The 25,969-nt window shown below is 36.0% G+C and overlaps 1 protein-coding gene across 2 annotated transcripts in view; it reads left to right on the top strand.

The window, feature by feature from the left end:
• LOC105505626 (POC1 centriolar protein homolog B) overlaps positions 1–25,969 on the top strand; it is a 102,843-nt gene that overhangs the window by 49,464 nt on the left and 27,410 nt on the right. Inside the window, exons 5-10 of one of the 2 annotated variants that reach the window (XM_011933510.1) lie at positions 131–238; positions 686–801; positions 1,926–2,059; positions 4,772–4,840; positions 5,523–5,675; positions 12,744–12,824. In XM_011933510.1, coding sequence (XP_011788900.1) covers positions 131–238; positions 686–801; positions 1,926–2,059; positions 4,772–4,840; positions 5,523–5,675; positions 12,744–12,824 — 661 coding nt within the window. The remainder of the gene's footprint in view (positions 1–130; positions 239–685; positions 802–1,925; positions 2,060–4,771; positions 4,841–5,522; positions 5,676–12,743; positions 12,825–25,969) is intronic. The other variant, XM_011933519.1, reaches the window with a different exon arrangement.

The following is a 25,969-nucleotide window of genomic DNA, read 5'->3' as shown; positions in this document are numbered from 1 at the left end:
TACTGCAGGGGATGGTAACAGTGGTCTCTGGTATTTAATATTTACAGCCTGATTTATTTGTGGTGTAGAGGTGAGGTGGTGACTCTCCAGAACCTTTCACATAAAACATCTTCTTTCTTCTTCTTTCCAGATTTTCACCTGATGGAAGGCTAATTGTGTCATGTAGTGAGGATAAAACTATTAAAATTTGGGATACCACAAATAAGCAATGTGTTAATAACTTCTCAGATTCCGTTGGGTAAGTACACTTTCTTTGTGCACTTACGTGGGTTAGTTTTCTAAGGAGACATTTGATTATAACAATTTAAATAAAGAAATGAGAGCAAAGAAGTTGAAATATGGCTGGGCGCGGTGGCTCACGTCTGTAATCCCAGCATTTTGGGAGGCTGAGGCAGGCGTATCACCTGAGGTCAGGAGTTTGAGACCAGCCTGACCAACATGGTGAAAACCTGTTGCCACTAAAAATACAAAAATTACCTCGGCATGGTGGTGTACACCTGTAATTCCAGCTACTTGGGAGGCTGAGGTGGGAGAATCGCTTGAACCCAGGAGGTGGAGGTTGCAGTGAGCTGAGATCGTGCCACTGCACTCCAGCCTAGGTGACAAGAGTGAGACTCCGTCTCAACAACAACAACAACAAAAAAAAGTAATTGAAATATTAGGTCATCTTATTCTTTCCTCCTAGATTTGCAAATTTTGTGGACTTTAACCCTAGTGGTACATGCATAGCTTCAGCAGGTTCTGATCAAACTGTGAAAGTCTGGGATGTAAGAGTGAACAAATTACTACAGCATTACCAAGGTAACAATTTCCCTAACAAAAATTTCAGTTACTGAATGGACTCCTCTTGGAAGGACTGATTCTCCTTGTTGGTGTGGTTTGGCCCTCTCTTACTTGGGGTCATGGGCTGCCTTGGAACAGGCTAGAGAATAGTATAATTAGTTCCCATCAACAGCAGGGTCTCAGAAGCCCAAGGAAAGCAGGAAGTGAAGAGACCTTAAAAATGATGTGAAGGCTGGTTAAAAAAAAAAAAAAAAGAAGAAGAAGTTGCTATGAGATTTTCAAACTCTGGTTGTCAACATTGCATGAGAAGTCAGGGACAGAAATGACTGAATTCTGAATCACAGGGAGTTATGCGAGCACAAATAGGTGTTATAATTGGTAGAAAACAACTACCTACTATGCCTATGTGCTGAAATAAAAGAGAAGTGAATTTTCTTCGTTTATATTGGATTTATATTAAATCCAAATTTTTATTAAACATAGTAGGTTATCCAGTGTTTACCATGTAGCAGATACTGTGCCAAATCTAAACAATATTCGTAGGAGGTATCATTATTACATTTTAAAGATAAGGAAATTGAGATTTAAATAGGGTAATTAACTTGCTCAAATAATCAATAGAACTACTTAGGTCTTCTTGCTTACACAGTGCATAGAAAAATTAACTTTTCATCATTGTGTTATACTGCCTCCTGTTGGAAGGATGCTGTCCCAAAACAAATTCTCAAGCATGATGATAGGACTGTGTCCTTTTCAAACGTGTCTCCACACACTTCTCCCTTTAATCCCAAGCCACTAATTGGTTATTTCCTTGGATTTGAGGCTAGGTTATCTACCTTATCTGAGCTAGTAATAATTAACTGTCAATTTTATTGGCAATATATCCAAAGACTTTATAGTAATGTGGTCAGTAAGATTACCTTTCCGTGGCACAGTCTCATTTTTAAAGTTATTCTGGCTGTCTAACTGGAAGCTTAATGCTATGTGATGCCAAAATACTCGTTTTAAAAGTGAGCTGTATAGAATTTTGTCGTTGTGGAAACAGTGTTCTTGTTTGTAACCTATTGCTAATAAGGTACTGGAGTATCTTTAAAAGTAAGAATTGTTCTCTGAACTTTTTGCTTTTATTTTCTACAAATCAGTTCACAGTGGTGGAGTTAATTGCATATCATTCCATCCTTCGGGTAACTACCTCATCACAGCTTCTTCAGATGGTACCCTTAAGATTCTGGACCTCTTAGAAGGAAGGCTCATCTATACACTTCAAGGACATACGGTATTAACACTCAGATTCTTGCTTTTTATATATAAAAATATAAAATAATATATATTTTAAATTTTTGATCCATTTTTATACCCCTTTATTCTTTTTCCATACATAGCATACACTTGCTGCTATCATAAAACTTTTTTACTCACATGGCTGTTTTTATCCTCTGGAAACAACTCTTAAAAATATTATTTGTGGCCAGGTGCAGTGGCTCATGCCTGTAATCCCAACACTTTGGGAGGCTGAGGCGGGCAGATCACCTGAGGTAGGAGATCGAGACCATCTTGGCCAACATGGTGAAACCCCATCTCTACTAAAATACAAAAAATTAGCCAGATGTGGTGGCATGTCTCTGCAATCCAAGCTACTTGGTTGGGAGACTGAGGCAGGGGCATCACTTGAACCTGGGAGGGGGAGGTTGCAGCAGTAAGCTGAGATTGTGCCACTACATTCCAGCCCAGCAACAGAGCAAGACTCTGTATCAAAAAAAAAAAAAAAAAAGAAAGAAAAGAAAGAAAAAAAAAAGAAATATTACTTGTTGTAATTCTTGTCGAAATCAATGTGTATCTTTCAATGGCCATTAAATGAATCCTCTACTGCTGTCTTTATCAGTGTGTTGTATAGATTGACTCGGTAAATGGTGATGGGTAAGTAGATTCCGTACTTCAGATCTTTCCTTCATGTGGAGGCTGTCCCGCTTAGCCCTGACACCCAGCCTCTCACACCTCTCCCTCACTCCTTCTGCTAATTTGCTGGTGGGTTTAGGAGAAATTGGGTAGGCACAGCCTAACACCTTCTAGTCTCCTGCCTTTGAGAGTGAGCCACTCTTCACTGTTTTTCTCTGATATTCCTTGTGGGGAGACCTGCCCTTGTCTAGTTTGCCTGTGACTCATTCTGGGCATCAGTTCTAGAAAGCCTATTTGTGTTAAACATAAAAGCCACATTCTCTTTTTACAAGCATTTATTAGAAAGAAAGGTGATATTTCAATTATCACATGCCATATTCCCTTGTCTTATTTCTCAAGTGGTTTAGAACCAAGTAGGTAAGAGTGGTGCCTTTTACTGAGCCTGTGCAAAGATCCCCCCCCCCACTAGCATATAATGCATTATAGATCAATTTTTTAAATTTATTATTTCTTTATTTTTGAGATAGAGTCTTAATCTGCCACCCAGGCTGTAGTGCAGTGGCACAATCTCAGCTCACTGCAACCTCTGCCTCCTGGGTTCAAGCGATTCTCCTACCTTAGCCTTCTGTACAGGCACACCACCACGCCCAGCTAATTTTTTTTTTTTTTTTTTTTTTTTAGTAGAGACAGAGTTTTACCATGTTGGCCAGACTTGTTTTGAACTCCTGACCTCGGGTAATCTGCCTGACTGCCTCGGCCTCCCAAAGTTCTGGGATTACAGGTGTGAGCCACTGTGCCCGGCCTGGATAAATTTTTGGGGTTACATAAACTATTCTTTTCTTCCAGAAAACATTCAAACCTCTCTGAATTTTTAAGAATGCATCCTCTTTTTTTTTAAAGGTACTTCCTTTTGACAAGTATAAGCTGTTTATATCTAGAAATAGAATGAGCTTTGTGGTCTAGAAGAGAAGAGTTTCTTTTTCACAGGTTCTGTCTGGCTTCCTGCTTTGCATTATCATTTATTCTGGAGTGGTGTTAGGGTAAAGCAGAAATAAACACTAACCAGCTTAAATATATGCATATCCATGGATTTAGCCTGAATAAACACAACCAATAAAAGTGGCCACGGACTGAAATATCCATGAAAAAGGTACAAAATAATAGGGAAAAAAAGATAAACACAGTCTTCAGTAGGAAAACACTACATGAAGATGGAATTTTAGTCTGGAAGTGAAGGTGTTTATGAAGCTATTAATATTATAACCTAAATCTGTGGGATAGTCTACTTGGGAAAATACAAGATGTTTTTCCTAAAACTTTTCTTGTGTAGATTAAGGACATATTAAAAACATATGGTATATATTAATATTTTTGAGATAAGAAATACTCTTATCTGAACTGAAAAGTTGACCTAGAGGCTATCCACCTTGTGACTGTGCCAAGCACAGTCTTGTCTAATTCCACAGTAACTGCTCAATTTCAGGTTTTCATTACCTCTCACCTAGATAATTACAGTAACTTCCTAACTGGCCTCCAACCAAGCATCTTACTCCAATTCATCTTTCTCACAATTGTGATATTGACTTTAGTCATTCACAGCTCTCCTCCTATCTGTTCTGCTCTTTAAACTTCTAGTGGTTTATGGTTGCCTAAGTGAAGGGAGAACTCAGTGAAGCCCATTGATCAGGAAATGGACTTTATGTAAATAGCCTCATTCCCATTACCCACATATTTATCATTCAGTTTCTGCTAGTGATTGGTTGAATACAGAGTCCAAAGCCAGAAAGTCTTAACAGAAATTCTTATGAACTTACATATATACAAGCTTTTCTTGAAAGGAGAAGAAGGTTATTTTTTAAATTAATTTTTAGTATTTTTTAGGTATCATTTATTTGTGCTTTAATATGATTGGGTTGATTCTTTGATTATCTTTACTCTGCCAGCATTAGTTGCTAGCAACTGATATGTTTTATCAGACTTATTGCATGAGTAGTGTGCATAAATTAGGATGAGAAATTGATATCCAAAGTCTTCTTGGCCATGAGAAAGCATTACCAAGTACTTTTTTTCTTTATCTCCGTTTATTTCTCAGGGACCTGTCTTTACTGTTTCATTTTCAAAAGGTGGAGAGCTATTTGCATCAGGAGGTGGAGACACACAGGTTTGTAAATCTTTCAGCTCCTCTTTGATTTGGTTAAGGTAAAAGAATCCTTGACCTCAGCTAAGAGTTTTATAACCAGCTACTTTGTATATGTTAAGATGGTAGGTGATAAGCTTATATTTTAATCAGTACCATGAAGTCTGCTATCTCATAGCTGAAACAGAGCCAGTTCTAAGTTTTGGGAATTCAAATAGTTATTTTCTTTTGCTCATTTAACACTTAACTCTACATGTAACTGACACTATGTGTTCACCTTCAGTAATTATATAGCAGTTTTGCTTGAATCATTGCCTAATCTTAAGCTTCTTGAGGACGGTAAATATAAATGATTTATATAGCAAATCTGCATTTATTTGAAATAACCAAAAGCCATTCATGGCCAGATTTATTGAACAAAGTGATCAAGCCGAACATTGGACTTTGACCAAAAAACAAAAAGAGGATTTTAAGACCAGATATTTTCTTAATATGAATTTTAAATCAGACATGAAGGCAATTCAAAATGCCAAATCTCTCCCCCAACCACACCTTAAAAAAGATATTGAGAAATAGTAACATAGTTGAAATATATATCTACCCTTTCTACTTTGGGGGACAATTCTGTATATTGTGGATTTTAAAATCAGCTCTGTTGCTTGTACATGCAAGTCAATAACTGCAACATCATTGACTTTTTTCATAGGTCTTATTATGGAGGACTAACTTCGATGAATTGCCTTATAAAGGTCTTAACAAAAGAAATCTCAAAAGATTACATTTTGATTCACCACCACATCTTCTTGATATCTACCCAAGAACACCACACCCCCATGAGGAAAAAGTTGAGACTGTAGAAGTGAGTATTTTGTGCATATTTGTCCTACATTTTGTGTACATTTTGAGGCTTTTGGTCAAGGAGGTGTTTGAAATTACTGAATTATATATAGAACCTAGTGCTGCCTTAAAACAGCAGCGCTTTGATAAACAATTGTTTTCACTATAGTGTGAAATAAAGTTTTATATTTGTTTCTTGAAGGCCCAGAAATAAAGCTAAACAATGGTGTTGATAGTAATAGGAAATGAGAAATTAAATCTAAGGCCTCTGGTGACTGTGAAGTCTGAACTAACTTTATATTCTAGTTGTATTTAGGGAGGTCATGTGATAGCTGTCATGAGAATAAGGCTGAAGTGCAAAAATTTTTATAATGGTTATTGAAATAGGTAGCTTAAAACTCTTTTATAGCAAAAAGAAAATCTTATGGACAGGTAAAAGAAGAGACTTAGTGATTAAATCTAATAATTAAGACAATTTTATTGCCTGTATATATTTTACATATGTAATTATCTATTGTAGGTTTTTGTTGACAAATTCCCTTAGGTCCTATGAATTTAAATGTTATGATTTAAGTGTTCTTTTGTGTTCAAAGAGAGATTTGTATTTGCTAGATGCTTAGCTGATGTTAGCCTATTCTTATTTTGCATGATTCTTCTTCAGCCATTTCTCTTCTAAGAGCTGACATCAGAAATTACCTGTTCATCTGAATTTTTATCACTGGCAGTCTCTTTACTTTTAGATTTAGGTATTTTGAGTCCTTGAGATGTATTCCTGAGCGGCAATGCACAGTAGCCTCAGTCACTGTTCATGCTGTGCTTCCATGTGCCCTCACCCACATCACTTCTTTTATTTTGTTTTCCTTAGTCTTGGTCTTTGCTGTGATCTCAGGCACTTCTGCTAGTCTCCAGTTGTGCATCTAAGTATATGTTTTTGTTCTTTGTTTTTTAAACTATTTTCTAGATTTTGTTTAATCCAGCCATATCTTGGGATTTCTGTCTTCGCTTTTCCTTGGTAGTGTTGACTTTCAGTTCTTGGCTATTATCTTTGTCTTTTCCAACTTCTGACAATCTTTTCAGTCCTTCTAAAGTATTAATCATGTTACCACTTCTTTGTACTACTTGCTGTGTTATCATTTTTCTTCTATTTTAAAGAAAAAAATGTAATCTAATTTGGTTTTCACGTTTTTTGCTTCTGTTTCTAGTTATATTTCTTATCCCCTGTGATCATATAAATTCATATAAAATACATGTGAAATATATTTTAATTTAACTTGAGTATTCTTTTCTTGTATTATCCAAGTTGGTTTTATTAACTCTTGGTGTTTTTATTCTGTCATCTTGCGGCTTGGCCAGGATTGATCAGGAGGGAAGTATCCGTTTGGCCACTTTCCAGGGTGTTGGGTGGCAGAACTGCAGCCTGATTCCGAGACTGCTTTCCTCGTGAATTAAGTGATATTTCCATGACTCCACACTCACCTCAGCACAGAGACTCAAGCCCTTTTTTCTCTGATTTACTGTCAGCCCCAGTTCATTTCAGAGTGCTAGGCTTTCTTTCAAATGTCAAGGAGTTGCCTGAGTGGCTCTGCTCTTATGGTACAGCCAAAAAGCCATTAAACCAGCTGGGTTGTTTTGCTTTGCTGGGTCAGGATGACCCAGGCCATGCAAAGCCACTCTCAAACAAATTTTTCACGTATACCCTTAAAATTTCTATTAAACACTGACTTTTCTTCATCATGGAATTAAAGTTCAGTTGCACTATACAGAATGCTGAACCTTGTGACTGAATTTTTTTTTTGTGACCTTGACGTAGTCAGCCTCTGTGTACACAGTTTAAATTATCTGTAAATATGCATGGCTGCTTAAATTAAGTATAAAACATGACTTGCTTTTGTAAAACACGTTGAGGCCCTGTGACATAAAATGCCAGAAGAGTGATAGGATTCTGTATATGAAAAACCAATTGTTGTAATTGTTTCTTTTTATTTTTTTTTTTCCTTAAAAATCTCTTGGGCCAGGTGCGGTGGCTCACACCTGTAATCCTAACACTTTGGAAGGCTGAGGTGGGTGGATCATGAGGTCAGGAGTTCGAGACTAGCCTGACCAACATGGTGAAACCCCGTCTCTACTAAAAATACAAAAATCAGCTGGGCGTGGTGGTGCGTGCCTATAATCCCAGCTACTCAGGAGGCTGAGGCAGGAGAATTGCTTGAACCTGGAAAGTTGCAGTGAGCCAAGATCGTGCCACTGCACTCCAGCCTGGGCGACAGAGTGAGAATCCGTCTCAAAAAAAAAAAAAAAGAAAAGAAAATCTCTCATAAAAAAAGTCAAGGTTATGAACTTTCTAGACAGGGAACAACTTTAGTATTATAAATAAATAATTGTTAAGTACCAAATTGTGTTTTAAAGACTCTACTTCAAATTAATAAATATGGATCCCTCACAAAGCCAAAGACTACTTAGTTCAAAACTTTCAGTTAGAATGGAATAGTTAGAATAAAAGTTGTGCTGTGTTCATTTATCATTAGTAAACTTTATTTCGAAATACTAATTCAATAGATTAAGTTTTTTTTTCAAAGCTTTAGGCAAATTTACATACAGTTACTTGGAAAATATTTTAAAACTAGGAAATCTTTTTTTGAAGTCAGTATTAGGATTTAAGGAAAATAAATAGATCTTATTAAAATATGTAGAATAAATGTTATCTTAGTGAACTGATGAATTTTTCTTTCTCTGTTTGCAGTGACCATGAGTGTTTTATTTCTGGGTTTGAAACAAGATAACATTTCTATGATTTGTATTATGTTTTCTTTGAGACTCATCTGAATTGCATAATCTCAATCTGCTGAGTAAAACAGTTTGGCCTTTTGCAAAAGCCACCTCTTTGCTAGCCTTAAGCGCTTCACTTGTTTGAAGGTGGGGAATCCTGCAGAGTCTTAGATCTTGGGTACCAGCTGACTAAATATATAAATTACTAATTCCTACATGGATAGAGGGGGTGATAGCCAGAATACTTTTTAGATAAATGAGAGAAGAAGGCCACATGAAAGAAGGCATGAAATATCAAATTCTCTCTATGTGAAATAGCCCCCGCCCGAGTTCTTCCTACTTATCTAACTACAGATCCTTCGTAGTACTCCTGGCCTGGGCACTCCATCTTAATTAAAAACATGAGAACAGCACCTTTCTCTCTTTTTTTTCTTTTTTGGTGGGAAAGAAGCCCCATTTTTACACAAGGTATCTTGACCCTACCCACATTGTGCTATAGCACATCACTAGTTCATGCTGACTATATCTTCTTCAGACTGTCTTGAGTTGAATTGCATTGTCCTGCCCCTAGACAAAACCAGACATTCCTTCAGTGTGTGTGTGTGATATTTTTCTCCTGAGCAGTCCCCTTCTCTCTTACATATTTTGATGAGAAGAGAGTAGAGCCATTTTAAGGGATGGCCATAACTCTTAATGACAGTAAAGCATCAAAATAGTTATTCTAGGAGAATGGCAGAATATTGTAAGCAGGGATTATAATTAGTTAAAAAGATTTTTTAATAAAATAATGTTCTGATGACTTTCAGTTTTTTATGGCCATTTGAGATTACCTTAACATATAAATTGCGTATGAAATTCTGTTACGATATTTAGCAGGAAGGAAAATGTCCTTTACCTTAACCAAATATTTATATAATAATATTTTGTGATAGTCTGACCATGATTCATTGTTGAAAAGTACAAGTGATCAATTTAAGTCTTTAAGTCTGAGATTGGGCTTTTATCTCAATCTTCTAATAAGGTTGAAAACATCACCATTTATGATTTTTTAAAATGACCACTTGTCTAGCTATCCATTTTGTATTCTACTTCTAACTGTGGTATATGTTTATACTGTTTCAGGCCTCAGTAAATGTTCATTACATGATGATAAAGTCTAACAGTTATACAAGACTGTTCTAAGGGTTTTATACAAATTAAGTTAATATTCCTAAAATCTCAGTGAAGTAAGTACCGCTATTATCCCATGAAAAATTGAGGTGTATGTTAGTTAAATCTTAAAGTTAGTAAGTGGCAGCACTAGAATTTCAACCCAGGCACTCTGGTTCCATTCTGTGTTTTTAACTACTTTGATGTAATGCTTCAATATAAACAAAATTACATTTTATCCTGTTACCAGATATTAAAGTATCTGTGTGCTGGATGTTGTACTAGCTTTAGAGTATGCAGCAGTGAACAAGATGGGCATACTCCTTGCCCTTCAGAAGCTTGTAGTCTAGTGAAGGCTTATGGAATTTATTAGTAGAGTTTTTATGTTCATGGACTCCTCAGTATCATGGACACAGAGAACCTCAGAGGGGGATGTGGGATGGTACCTTTGAGGTCATACAGTCTAACCCTTACGTCATTCATTAGTCCCAGTTATATACTCTTGTTCAGCCATGGAGAACTTGGCCTCTCATAGGCAGCCCACTTCATTTCCAGGCAACTCTAATTATTAACATATTCTTCCCTTTAATAAATATCACGAGCTACAAGGTACTGTTAGTATTCCTGGAAGTTAGCTAGCAAAGAATTTAACCGTATCACCCCCTCAGCATATTTTCTTTATGGAGAGGACTATAAATGTTACTTAGTAAGAACTTCTGGCTCTATTTAACTTGTGTGACAGCAACGTATGCAGTTAAATACTGTTAATTACATCAGGACTTGTAGGTCAAGGATTTTGGTTTTTTATGACAGGTGCTGACTCTATGTGATTTAGATTTCTTGAGCAGTTTCAATTTCAGATGGTGCAACTAGATTGTATTTTCACAGGTAAATAATTTTCTATCTACACTAGGTGGCAGTAGATAAAAGAGAATAAAACATATGCAAGCAGTCTCTGGACAGCGAGTCTTAAGATTAAAAGGAAAACAAGTCACTCTCACATTTCTGTTCTTTGCCTCAACTCTGGACTTAGAGTTAATGGCAGGAGGCTGTGTTTGTTTTCTGCTTTGTGGGACAGCCAGGAAGAGACAACGGTTTTGGCTAGATGAGCTGATTGTCCCTCATCCTCACCATGCACAGCTTTATTGCTTCTTTACTATAGCACAGCAGTTATACCTCCCCTTCAACACATTGGCTGGATAGTTATAAAATGCTTTTACTATTTCTAAAACTACAGCCATACCCATCAAACATGGTAAGTGCTTTAAAAATTATTCCGCTCCTCTTATCACTGGCCAAGCCTTCATCACTACAGACCTGGATTAACGCTGTAGTGTCCTCACTGCCATCCCTAATTTATTCATGATACTTTATGTGTCTGTCAGATTACTCTTTCAATTCAGCACATTTTTAGCTTCCAACTTTCTGTGCCTTCCCAAATTCTTTCACCCTTCACAATTTGAACCTTGACAACCTTCTTCTTTCTACCCCTGTGTGAAAGTATGTTAGCGTTCTTCCACTATGCCATGAAAAATGCTCTTTTACTCATTTCCCTCTCCGTTTTTGTTTTCTAGATCTTTTATTAAGGAGCCATCATATGCCATGTTTCCTCCATAGGAAGCCTTTCTCACTATCTAAGCCAAGCTTGTCCAGCCCACAGGTCACATGCTGGCTTTGAATCCAGCCCAACACAAATTCGTAAACTGTCTTAAAACTTTATGAGATATTTTTGCAATTTTTTTTTTGTAGCTCATCAGCTATCATTAATGTTAGTGTATTTTATGTGTGGCCCAAGACAATTCTTCTTCCAGTGTGGGCTAGGGAAAGCAAAACATTGGACACCCTGAGAAGCACTCAGTCTATAGTTTCTTCCTTAAGGTTCTTTAGTACACTTGTTGGTACCATTCATTTGATATAAAGCTCTGCTATCTTTGTTGCTCTTTGTTTACTTCTTTGTATTCATAATGTTTCAATTTTATTTTCAATTTTTTTGCCTTTTCAAATTCTGAAATAGCCTCCCTCAAAGTTAGTCACTACTCTAGGTATTCATTCCATTGCTTTTCTTCGTAACTTTATATATTTGAATCTATAATTATTGTTTAATTTTAAATGAGTTTGAACTTTATATAAATGAAATTATACTGAATATATTTTTTCAGTAACTGATTTTTTAATTTAACATTGAAGTCCTGAGATTCATACATATGAATTCAGATTTCATGCATTCATAAATTGTTTTCATTGCTGTATTGCATTCCAGTGAATTTGTCACTGTAGTAATTCTCACAACCTGTTTTACTGTTGATAGACACTTAGAGTACTTCCAATAGTTTTTTTGGCCATTACAAACAATGCTGCTACAAACACTGTGGGCATCATTGAGCTTTCTAGTGTTTGCAGTCTAATAGGTATTAAGTGGTATTTTGCTTTAATTTCTATTTTTCTCATTGCTAATGTTCTGAATATATTTATTTTCCATATATACAGCACTCTACTTTTGAGCTCTTTATGATACAGGTTTCTACTTATTTGAGCCTTCTTTAATGTTAACATAAGTTTTATTCTTTTCCATAAGGTCTTAACACATTTTTGTATGTTTAGTCTGATGTATTGTTAAACTTTTATGGTATTATAAATGCTGTCCTTTAAAATTTTGCATTTTCTAACTGTGTGCTAGAATGCAGAAATGCAGTTGATTTCATATATTGATTTTGGGACTAACAATCTTATTAAATTCTGAATATTCTAATGATTTAGCAATAGATTCTAGATAACATTATATATGAATGAGAATATTATTTCTTTCTAATTGTTATCTTAATACATTGTATTTCCTTTTCTTACTGAACTGGCTAGGATTTTTTTCTTCATCTTTTGAGGTGGGTCATTTTGTTTTATTTTTAATATTCCTTTTTAGGTAAATTACATTGATTTTCTAAAGTGAAAACCTTTTATTTCTGGGTTAAATTCAACCTTGTCAAAATGATCTTTTCTTATACGTTGATAGAATTGGTAGGCTAACATTTTGCTTAAAATTTTTCATCCATAGTAATAAATATACCAATATATTTTAATTTTAGAATATATTAGAAAATGCCCTCCAGGTTTTTACAAATAGCATTTGGTTTCTTATGGTATGAAAATCTCATAATTTTTTTTTTATGTATATACACAGATTAATCCAAAGCTTGAGGTAATCGATTTGCAGATCTCTACTCCCCCTGTTGTGGATATACTTTCTTTTGATTCTACCACAGTAAGTTGGGTTTTTTTTTGACACTTAAGTGGCATTTAATCATTTGGCATAATCCATTTTCCTTCAAAAATGTCGGGGGAGGAGATAAAACGTGGGCTATGTAGCCTAACATTTTAGTATAGGAAGAACTTTGTAGTCATATTTACAATGCATCTAAATAGTTTACCACAAGGGGGAGCAGCACCAACTTCCAGGAAAGCTTTTACTTTGAGGTCCCTGAGCTCTGTCTAATCCATACCCACTGTCTCATGTATTAAGATGCCACCCAGGTGACATTTCACATGCTGTTGCAGAGCTGATTCCCTGTTGTGTTATTTGTCCTTCGGAGGTGCTAAACTTACTTCTAGTCTTCTCATTAGAAGCTGTAAGAAAAACAGCATTGCCCTTTGTTAATCTCTTTTGATGGATTATCCATAAATTAAATATTTCTACTACTTACAATTTTGTTTATAGAAATTACATATATAAAATTTATTTATTCAGTGTTTTCAAAATCTTCAAAGATTAAGAATTTTAGCCTTTCCATTTAGGATTCTGCTTACTCTTTCCAAGGCAAATCACTGCCACAGTTGATCCTGCTAGTCAGTGCAAAACTAATTGTAAGAACAAATGGGAAGAACGGCGTGGTCTTTGATGACACTGCTGCTATGATGTCAGTTTAGTTAAATATTTGGGGTACATTTTTAATTTGTAGCCGAAATAAAACCCTGACATTATGATTTTACAAATTCTCTAATAGATCTCAAGAATGTATTTATTATAGAGGAATTCTGCAGAAGACTAGTCCATTTTGAGTCTATCTTGTACCAGAAAGCATTCTAATTATTCAAGGGTCCTTTCAGTGTTAATCCCACAGCAGAGAAGACTCCTTGATCTCTCACTAGGAGCTTCAGTGACAAAAACCAAGTGAGGGTAACCAATGGGCTGATTGTTAAAGGGAATTCCAAGAATCACTGGTGACCAGTAGGACTTCAAACCAGTCTGTGGTCTTGTTGCTTACAGTATTCATGTTTATAACTCTGGCAGCATTGCTGCATTAATAATTTAAGAAATTAAAAATTAATGGGATGTGTACAACTTGCCACAGTACTTGGCTTATAGTAGGTCTTCAATACATTTATGTTCAATGAATTACTCCAAATGCATGTTGTAGAAATTTACAAAATCTGATGAGTTAGTTTTTTCCCTCTGTAGCGAGAAGGAGCAAAAAGATAGGAGGTTTATGAGATGTGCTGCCTCTTTGTGAGGTAGTCAGTAGACTAAAATTCCACATTCCTGGCCTAGAAAATATCTTAGATCATTAAAAATATTTGGTCCACCTTTTGAGACTCACTGTCCCTGCCAGTACCCTTCAAGTTTTGCAAAGCCTCATTACGTGAGGAATCCAGACAGTTTTGACAGACGGTGCTATTGAGGTGGGCATGACTGCCTCCTAGCAAGGGACAACATGATGTCCCTTGTAGTATAGATTGTACATATATATTGTAGATTGTATGTATCTATTATAGTATACATTTATACTACAGGACCATAACTCAAGGAATATATGGGGTATGTGGAATGTTGAGAAGACAATTCTGTATAATAAACATATGACATTTAATAGCTGTGCTACAAAACAGAATAATAAAATGGAAGAGTAAAATTATTATCCACAAAGGATAATATTAGGTTGAATTATATGAAATTGTCATTTTGTAGGCAAAAACAGTCTAATATCAATGACTTCACATGGTTTCACCGAATATATAAGCATTAAAAGGAAGACTCCACTGTTACTTTGAATTGTATACTTGATAGTATATGAAAATCCAGCAAACAAACAAAAATAAAACACAAGAAAACAAAGTCTTGTTCGCTATAAATTGGTTTGAGATTATGCTAATAAACTCCCATCTAGATGGATTATAATCTGGAAGATACCTGCATGCTGCCAAGCAAGGTATAAGGACTTTATTTTAATAGTGCCTTCTGAAGACATAGATGCTCATAAAGCGGTTAGACTTTTAAAAGAGTATCTCCAAAGGGTTTTTCTTTAAATTTTCAATATGTATCTCTTTCTTTTAGTTCAATGATAGATAATTGGTTAGATAACTAAAATAAAATTACTTTTTCAACTATTCACCTTTCCATTAATATAGTGGTAAATAAGCCTTAATTATAGTCTCCTCCCTACATTGACGGTTTCTCTTTTGCTTCTGCACAACAAATCAGACATAATTGTAAAGGGGATTTTTTTCTGCTTTGGCATGAAGCACAATTGCATTCAATATTTTGGGTGTGTACTTTGCATGTGATTGTAATTTAAAACCCTGGAGAAATACTGGAAGCCAAAAAAAAGTAGTGTTTAAAGGTAATTTTTGTTATTGTTATTGTAGTTACTGTTTCTTTTGAGGGTTGATTTGTTTGGTTTTTGTAGACTGGACATTTCCTTAAATATTCATTTCATCAAGATAGGACATGAAAAAGATGTCTCTTTAAACTTTAATTTGTCAAATTTCTTAGTAGCATAAAAGAAGTTTGTTATGGTGTAAGAAATGGCCTCTATTTCTACTTTCACTTGATTTAATATTATATTCAGGAAGATTTGTAGACTCAAGTGTACCGATGTCTGTATTCTGATGTCTTCTCACTACAGAGAAGAAATTGTGGCATACAGTCTTTAACAGGTGGCATCTTTGTGGCTTGCACTTGTGTCTCTAATGCCAAGCAGGAAATTTGACACAATATTTGTGGATCAAAATAAGCTGTTACTAATCTCTATTTTTAAAGCTTTATTGTTTAAAAAAAAAAGTTTCTGTAAAGGAATATACTAGTGGCCATATAAACATAGTTTTAAATTGTTGTTCTCAAATTCCTGACTCTTTATTCTGATTATATTGTCAATTATGTACTAATTTTCTAAAGATTATTTAGTTCAAGATTCCATTTGAGTCTTTTAATGTTTTCATTTTGTAGTTAGAACTAGACCAGGATTCTATCAAAATTATGCTAAGGCATTTATCATTAGCATTGACATGTGGTGTGGCTACATGGGATGTCCCACTCCTCTCTTCTAAAAAGACAAGCAAGATAAGAATTTGTTTCCTGTATCCTAATATAAAGAGTTTTAAACTGGCTGGGCACAGGGGCTTTCACCTGTAATCTTAGCCGTTTGGAAGGCCAAGGCGGGTGCATCACCTGAGGTCAGGGGTTCTGGACTAGCCTGGCCAACGTGACAAAACACTGTCTCTACTAAAAATACAAAAATTAGCTGGGCATGCTGGTGTGTGCCTATAATTCCAGCTACTTGAGAGGCTGAGGCAGGAGAACTGCTTGAACCCGGGAGGTGGAGGTTGCAGTGAGCCGAGATTGTGCCACTGCACTCTAGCCTGGGCAACAGAGTGAAACTCTGTCTCAAAAAAAAAAAAAAAAAAAGAGTTTTAAACTAACTGTAAATAAAATTTATCTTAAAAGACTGGGATTATTACTTTTTTTATCTTTAGGAAAATTCTTAAATTCTGATGTATTAATTTTATTGTCTTACAAATGAACAAAATTAAGTTGGTAATCTTGCTGTTGTTCCTTTGATTGCCAAAATACTGGACTCTTCTCAGAGTTGACAGGGTGTTCTCATCTTCATCCTGGCAACTGTGCTTAATATGAACATAATGCAGAATATGTGTATGCCTTTCTTTAGAATTAGGGATATTATTTCTTTCAAGTCAAATTAATTTACAATAAACATGCAGTTATGTTATAGAAAAAAATCCAAGGTCTACAGTCTTTTGATGTTCCATCAGTCAAAATAGTTAAAGATGCCCTGCATAAAGGCATTACATGAGATGCTGAGGGAGATACCAAGCTGGCTGCCTGACCTCAAGAAACAAACAATCTAGCTGGACAGAACTAACTGAGTAAGAAGAAATCAATGTTGGTTTCAGAACATTAGACGTCAAGTATACATGAATGTCAATGAAAGATTGTTATTGGGCAGTATTCAGAAGAGATCATTAATGGGCTGGAGTAAGCTAGAGGACTTATCTAGAAGAAAACCTTTGACCAGTTCTTTTTTCTTTTTTGAGACAAAGTCTCTCACTCTGTCACCCAGGCTGAAGTACAATGGTGCTAGCTCGGCTCACTGCAACCTCCGCCTCCCGGGTTCAAGTGATTCTTCTGCCTCAGCTTCCTGAGCAGTTGGGATTACAGGCACCTGCCATCGTGCCCAGCTAATTTTTGTATTTTTTAGTAGAGACAGGGTTTCACCATGTTGGCCAAGCTGGTCTCGAACTCTTGACCTCAAGTGATCCGCCCACCTCGGCCTCCCAAAGTGCTGAGATTATAGGCATGAGCCACCATGCCTGGAGCAAAAGCAAGGTATAAGTAGTTGCTTCAGAAGAAATCAAACATATATGAACCATGGTAATAAAAAAGCATCAGTCTAGTTTGGAGTCTTTAAGTCGCCTAAATCAGATGTGGTGGGATCCAGGAAGGATGCCTACTCACATACATAGGTCTGTGAATAAGTATTTATTAACTCACTATTCTTGGCTTTAGAGAATGTGAAGGAAACAAAAATACCTGCTCCAGAGAAGCCTACATTCTATATTCCAGTCAGAGAAATGCAATTCACAGATCTAAAAAATAAACTGTATATAGTATAGGGAACACAAAGGTGAAAAAGGCACTGAAGTCAGAGAGGAAAAGATAGGAGAAGGCTGCAATTTTAGCTAGTATGGCTAGGACAAGCGTCACGTGACAGGTGGCATTTGAGTAAAGAGCTGAAGGAGTGAAGGGAGCAGGTCGTATGGCTATCTGGGAAGGGCTCTCCAGGAGAGTGGGAGCAGTGATAGAAGGCCAGATTGCAGGTGACACAGGAGCCACTGGGGGGTTTCCTGCAGAGGGAGGGGCGTGATATGACTTGTGTCTTAACAGGTTCACTCTGCCTGCTGTAAGAGAACAGGCTGGGGATGTTGATGGGGGTAGACAAGGAGACTCATTAGGAAGCTAGTGAAATACTCAGACGGGAGGCAATACTGGCTTGACCCAGGGAGGTAGCAGAAGAGGTGGTGATAAGCAATCGGATTCTGGGTGTATTTTGAAGGCAGAGCCAAGAGGATGTCCTGACAGAGTGAATGTCAGCTGTGGGATTCCCGATCTCCTTTCCCCAGGGACAGTAAGACATAGCCTTGAGTAATCTCAGGATAACTGAGAATATCTCCTGGCTCTGCATCATTTTGGCAGAGGGGCTGATGAGAGAAAAAGAATCATGGTTTTCCTGTATTCTGTTCTAGGATCAGAAAAGTGATCAGCTGAATCAGTGCAAGAGATACTCTGCTATTTCCATGACTTTAGGAAGCACACTCCTTCCTAAATGTCATTTGGATTTTTATTTTTTAGCAAAGTACATTGGATTCTCTTTCAGAAAGTTTTTTTGCACCAGCCTATTTTTAGGAAGAAAAAGGTTATACACTTACATGGAGATTGTCATATCGTATATACTACCTGAAAACTATTAATGTGCTGACAAAATATATGGACACACAAAGAATAAACTTGCAGATACACAGAGAATATTTCCATGAATGTTGTGGCAACAGTTCATCCTGGTTACTAGACAACATTGCGTAACTAGTTCAGAGTTATTTCAGTTCCTAACTGCTTATATAAGCAAAGATTTGGAAAGACTAAAAGAACACAGTGTATGTGAACTTCAGTGTCTTAAAACTAAAACTTACAACTTTGAAAGTGTAAAATGGTCATATGCAATGTAAAGTTTTTAAACTTTGCAAGTTTGTACGGTGGCATTTGATTTGGCAGTTTAGTGCATATGACTTCTGAAACTAGGTGTATTTATCTATAACTTTGTGGCTGCTTCCTAAGCATTAGGAAACAGACATTTGTATGGTATCTTTAAGTGCTGGTTTAGTGGCTCTGCGGTATGTTTCTCCTGTCCCTGCTCTAAGGGTATGAAAGGAAATGAACTTAGGCATTTATAAGATCCAGGTCTCTGGACTCACTAGCTAGTACCTCCCTCAGTTTATCTTCCTTTTAAGAGTTAAGAGACTTTTTATCTTAACTGCAAATGATAGTAAATATGTCAAGTGGATACAGTAATTTTTTATCCGGTAACACAAAAAGTTAAATGTTAAACCCTAAGATGCTTAATTGGAGTAAAAGACGAATTTTTATAAGGTTTGAGAAACAATTTAAAAACACTCCCCTTCAAAATTAAGTGAAGTAATTAAATTGTCAAAGACATTTAAAAAACAGAATATACATGATAACTAACAAGTAAATGAGGAAAAACACAACATTTTCAAAGATCTCTTGCCATTTAGAAATAGAAAACACATTTATATTTTTTCAGATACAATCTTTAAAATAGAGATAGGAGAGAAAATATTAGAGACTGGAAAGAGACTATTTGCAAATCAGTTGGATCCTTGCTTTTGAAGTACATCATGACCCATATGTTATAAAAACTGCTAACAGTTGTGAATGTGATGGCTGACCTTTAAAAAAAATTGCTTTGGGATTGTAAAAAAAATAAATAAAACTACTAAAATGCTAAAGTGTTTTAGTTTGTTAAAGCAACATGGCTTTTTTTTTTTTTTTTTCGAGATAGATAATCTGGATAGCTGCAAAGTTTACTAACAGTATCACTGTAATAAAAGATTGACAATGAAAACCACAGGCTTCTTTCCCCCTTCAAATAAAATATGCTTTTTAATAAAAATAGTAATAATCACTAAGTCCCAATTTTTTTATTAAGATATACTGACAAATATACTAATTTGACCTTCTTTCTCTTTAAGTTTCAAAGTCACAGGGAATGAAAACATATTAATGAATTTACCAAAAATTTGATACTCTTTAAGTTTTTAAAAATAGTCCTAGTTAAAGAATACTTCATGCAGTGAAACTTGTTCCTTATTTCTACTGACAAACGTGATTTAGGAGTTGAACTTTGCCACACAAAATGTGAAGACAGAAAAAAAAAAAAAAAGAAAACTTTACAAAAGGATTTATAAATCATGCTATTTGGGAGCCCAATACTTTTTAGAATTTCCTTTAGAAAATTAGCACGTTTCTGGGAACTGCAGGTGTTCCAGGTATTATTTCTGCCTTCCAACTTCCTGAGATACTGTATTTCTAAACTGTGACGCCCGAGACTACTGCAGTAATATTGACTGTCCCAGGCCTGGAAATCTAAGCTGCATCCCCAGTTCCCACAGCTGAGACTGAGGCACGCTGAAAATGCCCGACAGCTCTCAGCCCACACATCCAGTAACAACTGGTTCCTTCCTCTTCCTGTGGAAGAGAAACATCCTCTGAGATGAGAAGAAATGCACCCTGAGGAATGCAAGAACAGCAGTGAGCTTTTCACACAGGAAATTACTATGGTAGCTCCCTGAAAAGTGCTTGTCTCCTGGACTGTCAGCCCATAATGAGCTTCCTGCTGACCTAGAGGATGGTTTACTATAGAGCTAAATACCATTTGTGGGGCTGTCGGAGTTTCACGGAAAATAGCGAACTTAGCTTTCAGCTGTTCTGTACATGTATACCCATCTGGTTTTGAGTTATTTGGTGCTGCATAGATAGTAAAGCTATTGGCTTTGCTCCTTTATTTTGCCACTTGACAGTTAATTATTATTTGGTGAAATTAGTCAGCAAGTCTGCTAACACATATTTTTCAGTCAGTTCTTCCTGCTTTACGCTGTCAAACTATGTAAAATATATTAGGGCTTCTAAAGATTTAGAACCTCACCATCTCAGTGAACTGGCTATTAAGGCCAGTGCTGGTCCTGGCCTAGTTCTTTCCGTGTCTTTCAATTTCTTTGCATTTACTTTCTGAGATTGTCAGGCCACACAATCATACATACTGAAACATAAATAAAATTGTTGCTTTCAGTCAACCAACCAACCAACCAACTCATCACTTAAATGTCAAATTGACTTCAAGTGACTTTTACAATGGAAGTTTTTTTTAATATAATTTGATTTTCTATTTTTTGTCTTAATTCCTAGAGTATTTTGTTTTTCTTTTACTCAGGATAATGATGGCCACTACAAAGCTCATATTTTATATCATATGTACTTTTTAACCTACTTTCCAAAGCACTGCAAAATTTTGGTGGGCCTTAGTATTTATGGTGGCAAAATTCTCATACTTTTTATGTATCTATTTGGATTATTTTTCTGAAGCACATAGAGCTGTTTGTTTTAAGTTGAAGGGGAGATGGAGAAGGAATGCCAGGCATTTCCTTTTCCTTTTCAGAATGTCTTTTTAATGAACATTCCTCTTTTCTCCTTGTGAACAAACCATCTCAGCTCTCAGCAAGGGACCTCTTGAGTGACTAGTTTCTAATAATCCAATCTCTTGCCTTTGTTCCCCAATTCTAGGGAGCTAGTTTCATACATTTAATATCTCTGCTAACCTCAGAGCTCCCTTTTAGCATTTACAGACTTAGAAATCTGTTTAACCAGTTCCCTATATTAAATTCTCTCTGTTAAAATAATGGCTGTACTTTCTGTTTTTCTGCTGAACCCTGAGTGATACATAGTAAATCATCCTAAAGAAATGATAATATATACAAGCAAAGATTTCTATTCAAGGATGCCTATTCCAACATTGTTTGTAATAACAACATCAACATGACAAAAACCTTTAAAGGTTTTCTATTTATTTTTAATTATTTAAAATGATAAAAGCCTTAAAACAGCTTAATAAGCAAAAGATGTTATCAAGTTTATTTCATTTTTTAGTGTCTTGTGAGTTTTGACATGTTCATGATTACTGTTTATTTGTATTTCTGAAGATTGCATATTTGTGTGTTTTGCCCGTTTTCCTATTGTTCATTTTTAAATTGATCCTTAGGTAATTTTAGTTAAGAAGATTGACCTCGGGCAGGGCGCAGTGGCTCACGCCTCTAATCCCAACCCTTTGGGAAGCCGAGGCGGGCAAATCACAAGATCAGGAGTTTGAGACCAGCCTGGCCAAGATGGTGAAACCCTGTCTCTACTAAAAATATAAAAGTTAGCTGGGCATGGTGGTGGCTGCCTGCAATCCCAGCTACTTGGGAGACTAAGGCAGGAGAATTGCTTGAACCCTAGAGGCAGAGGTTGCAGTGAGCCAAGATCGTGCCACTTGCACTCCAGCCCAGGTGACAGTGCAAGACTCCATCTCAAAAAAAAGAAAATAAAAAAAAGAAGATTGACCTCTTGCCACGTGCTACAAATATGTTTTCCTTTTTTCTCATTTCTCCTTGAATTTAGTTTCTGATTTTTGATAGGTTTAGCTGCATTACCTTTTTGAAAACTATTTTTTGTTGTCTGGATTCTATGCAAAGAAATTCCCTCATCAATCCCCAAACATCTTAGCTACTCTTCTTGAGGGTTTATTTTTAATGATAAAACCTTAAAATCCAGATGTATTAATTTAGTTATGAGGCACAGATTTATAGTTAAAAAGTATCCTCAATTTGTATTGTTTCACTGATTTGAATGACCTTCTTTAAACATTAAATTCATGTGAACTTGTGTCTCTTTGGAGACTTTCTCTTCTGTCTTATTGATCTGTTCTTGATCTATTTATTTGTTCTTGATCCATTATCATCTGTTTGCTCTTCATTATCATACCTTTTTAATTATTGTAGATTTAGAATATTTCTTTATTATATAATGCACAGTTTTTTCCTTCAAAACTTTCCTGGGTCTTCTTGCCTATTACTTATCCATATGAATTTTAAAATTATTCTGTCTGTTTCAAAAAACCATCCCATTGGAATGTTGATTACCATTGCACTAGATTTATAAAATAATTTGAGAATTGCCAACTTGCCAATTTGAGTTGCTTATCTGGGAATGTAGTATTATATTTAGGGAATTTTTCCTCCTTTTTTCTTTCATTTATTTATTGTTTAATTGGCAGATAAAATTGTATGTATTTCTTATGTATAACATGATGTTTTAAAGTATATATACATGTGGAATGGTTAAATGTAACTAATTTACAAATGTGTTACCTCAGTGTTTCAGTAAATCAATTCAGGAGCACTCTCATTTACATGCCTGTGGTTCCCATAAAAATAGCCACCATTTTTCACATGCTACTAAACATTTTACCTCATTACTAAGCATGCATGTAGATTCTTGCATTCTGCAAATTAGCCTTAAAGGGGTTAGGTAACTTCCCCAAAGATACACAGCCAGGAAATGATGGGGGCAAACAAGGCTCTGATTGAACTAACCTCAGAGGACAGTCTGAACACCAGCAGCAACCTGCCTTCCAGATGTTTAGACACACAGACTACAGGCCTTACCACTTTGAATCCTGGTTTTAGATTCCTTGTGGTCAGTATGATTTAACTTAAGTAAATATTTTTCACCATTGTGTAGTAGCCAAGGAGACCTAATGCATATCTCTGGTTGCGGGGGGAAAAAATGGAAAGTACTGAGGACCTCCAGTTTGGGAGCAGGTGGAGAAATAGGCCCTTGAGTCAACCAATGCTTGTAAGTAACTGGTTGTGAAGGCTACTTTGGGAATTTAGGCATTGCCTCTTCCTACTTGCCAAGTACATAAATCCTTGGCACACACCAGACTTTAGCACACACAAGTCCTTAACTTAGTGTTAGAATGCTCATCAGGGGCCGGGCGCGGTGGCTCAAGCCTGTAATCCCAGCACTTTGGGAGGCCGAGACGGGCGGATCATGAGGTCAGGAGATCGAGACCATCCTGGCTAACACGGTGAAACCCCGTCTCTACTAAAAACTACAAAAAAACTAGCCGGGCGACGTGGGGGTGCCTGTAGTCCCAGCTACTCGGGAGGCTGAGGCAGGAGAATGGCGTGAACCCAGGAGGCGGAGCTTGCAGTGAGCTGAGATCCAGCCACAGCACTCCAGCCTGGGTGACAGAGTGAGACTCCGTCTCAAAAAAAAAAAAAAAAAAAAAAAAAGAATGCTCATCAGGAAGAATTGTGTTTAAGACACACTTGTCTCTTACTGTTTATCCAGAAGGTGTGCCATATGGCGTTCTCATCATAGGTTGTTCAAGCGTAATTGTGTGGATATAGCTTCCTGATACGAATAATTATTTGATCTGTCATGTCTTTAAATCTCTTTCGTAATGATGTAATGGCTTTACCTCCCTTGGCAGGGCTTTGTTACTATTCTCTGACTGCTCTCCCCAGGTTCTCACTTCTGCCCTGTCACTAATTTTCAGTTTTTGTCTGTTTGTTGAAAAAGGGTATTCTCAGCAGTAGAAACTGTGTATGCAGAAATTTCCTTTAATGGTGTTTTTGCTGTTCTGGTGTGTACAGGTATTATTTTATTTTGGAATAGATGAGAACATCAGTTTTTATCAAATTTGGTTAGGGTGGTTTTTATAAAGTGAATTCTGTTTTAAATTGGCCTTTTGTTTCTGTCATTTGGTTGGCTGGTTGGGTTTTGTTTGTTTGGTTGGTTGTTTTTTAAAATGGAGATGAGGTCTTGCTATGTTGTCCAGGTTTGTCTCTAACTCCTGGGCTCAACCCATCCTCCAGCTTCAGCCTCCCAAAGTACTGAGATTACAGGCATGAACCACCATGCCCATCCTGACTTTTATTTTTAAACACAGCTATGCTTTCCTGGTAAATATCCTCAGTTAGTTGGGTTGGAAATCTTGGGGGCAAGGCTCAGAAGAAAGCCCAAGTCCGTGATACAAACTGTGTGACTGTGTGCAGAATCCAGGCCATGTCTTCCAGTTTCTCTCTCTCTCTCACTCTTAATGTTCCTCAGGTCATGCGTTATCTATAGTTCCAGGAGGTCCAGTAGCTCCATGTTCAGGGCTCCTCAGACTCAGTTTGCCTCTCTTGGACTGACTATATCATAGAGCTGTATATGTTACAGTATTAACACCTTGTCCCCAGAGGTAGAATTTTCAAAGGAATTTTGCTATTTACTTGGACACTTCTGCTTGAAGCTTCAGGTTCAGAAAAATGAATGTGTGCCCTACTTGGTCCATTCTCTAAGGTTGATAATATATAAAATAAATTTATTTTAAATGACATCTGGCATCAGGTAAAGTACCATGCTGAGTAAATATTATTCTTAATTCAGAACTATGCATTTTGGGGATAGAAATTTAATAAAGTTTCAAGATGATAAATATTTAAAATAATTCCTTATTGTAAATAGAACTGGAAATGCATCATTAAGTCGAAGCAAAAACAATTGTATGCTTTGGAAAATCAGTTGAAATTTGAATAATTTGACTAAGAAATATGCTCTCTTGGATTTGTACTTTTTTAGAAAATTTTGAGTACTTTTTGTACAGTTCTGTACACAGTAAAATTACTGAAAAAATTCAAGATATGTACACTATTTTAGAAATTATTTTGTTCTTTCCTTTTCTAGAAATCACTTATATATTTCAGTGTTCTATGAAATATGTAATATTATAAACATATGGCTGTTTTACATTTTGGGCACTGTGTATCAAAGGATCACATGAGAATCTTCAACCATGTCATATTATTTTTAAGTTACCATTTTTTCAATTGAATATATTGATAAGTTTACCAAATAGTTAGAATTGAGAAAAATAATTTTGATTTTAAGATAAACTACTGCTTACCTTAAATGTATTGAAAACTTTTGATTTAGAGAGCAGCAGTTTTCTCTGAGACATTATATTGTTAATATTTAGTTAAGTGTTAAGATCTATTCATTTATCCTACAAAGTGCTATGATTATTTTTATGTATTTATTCATCAAGGAAAACAATAATCACGGGGTTTATATCCCCAGTTATGAGTATGTTTGTGAATATGTTTTGTTTATTTTTAGTTTTTGCCTTGGCACCCTTTCCAGGCAGTTCTCCTGGCAACAGTGGCATTGCTTCTGCCTGTCATATGTTTTTTGCAATTGAGCTCTTCCATTATGTTTCCCTACTACAACCTATTTCATGCACATGTTTTGGCTGTTTCATCCAGCAATTAATTTATATAATCTTTCCTATAGATTGTTAGTCAAAATATTTTTCTTTTTTTATTATTATTATTACACTTTAAGTTCTAGGGTACCTGTGTACAACATACAGATTTGTTACATATGTATACGTGTGCCATGTTGGTGTGCTGCACCCATTAACTCATCATTTACATTAGATATATCTCCTAATGCTA

Source organism: Colobus angolensis, unplaced genomic scaffold (genome assembly GCF_000951035.1).
Source record: "Colobus angolensis palliatus isolate OR3802 unplaced genomic scaffold, Cang.pa_1.0 Scaffold10, whole genome shotgun sequence".
NCBI lineage: Eukaryota > Metazoa > Chordata > Mammalia > Primates > Cercopithecidae > Colobus > Colobus angolensis.
This window is presented reverse-complemented; position numbering and strand designations above follow the sequence as displayed.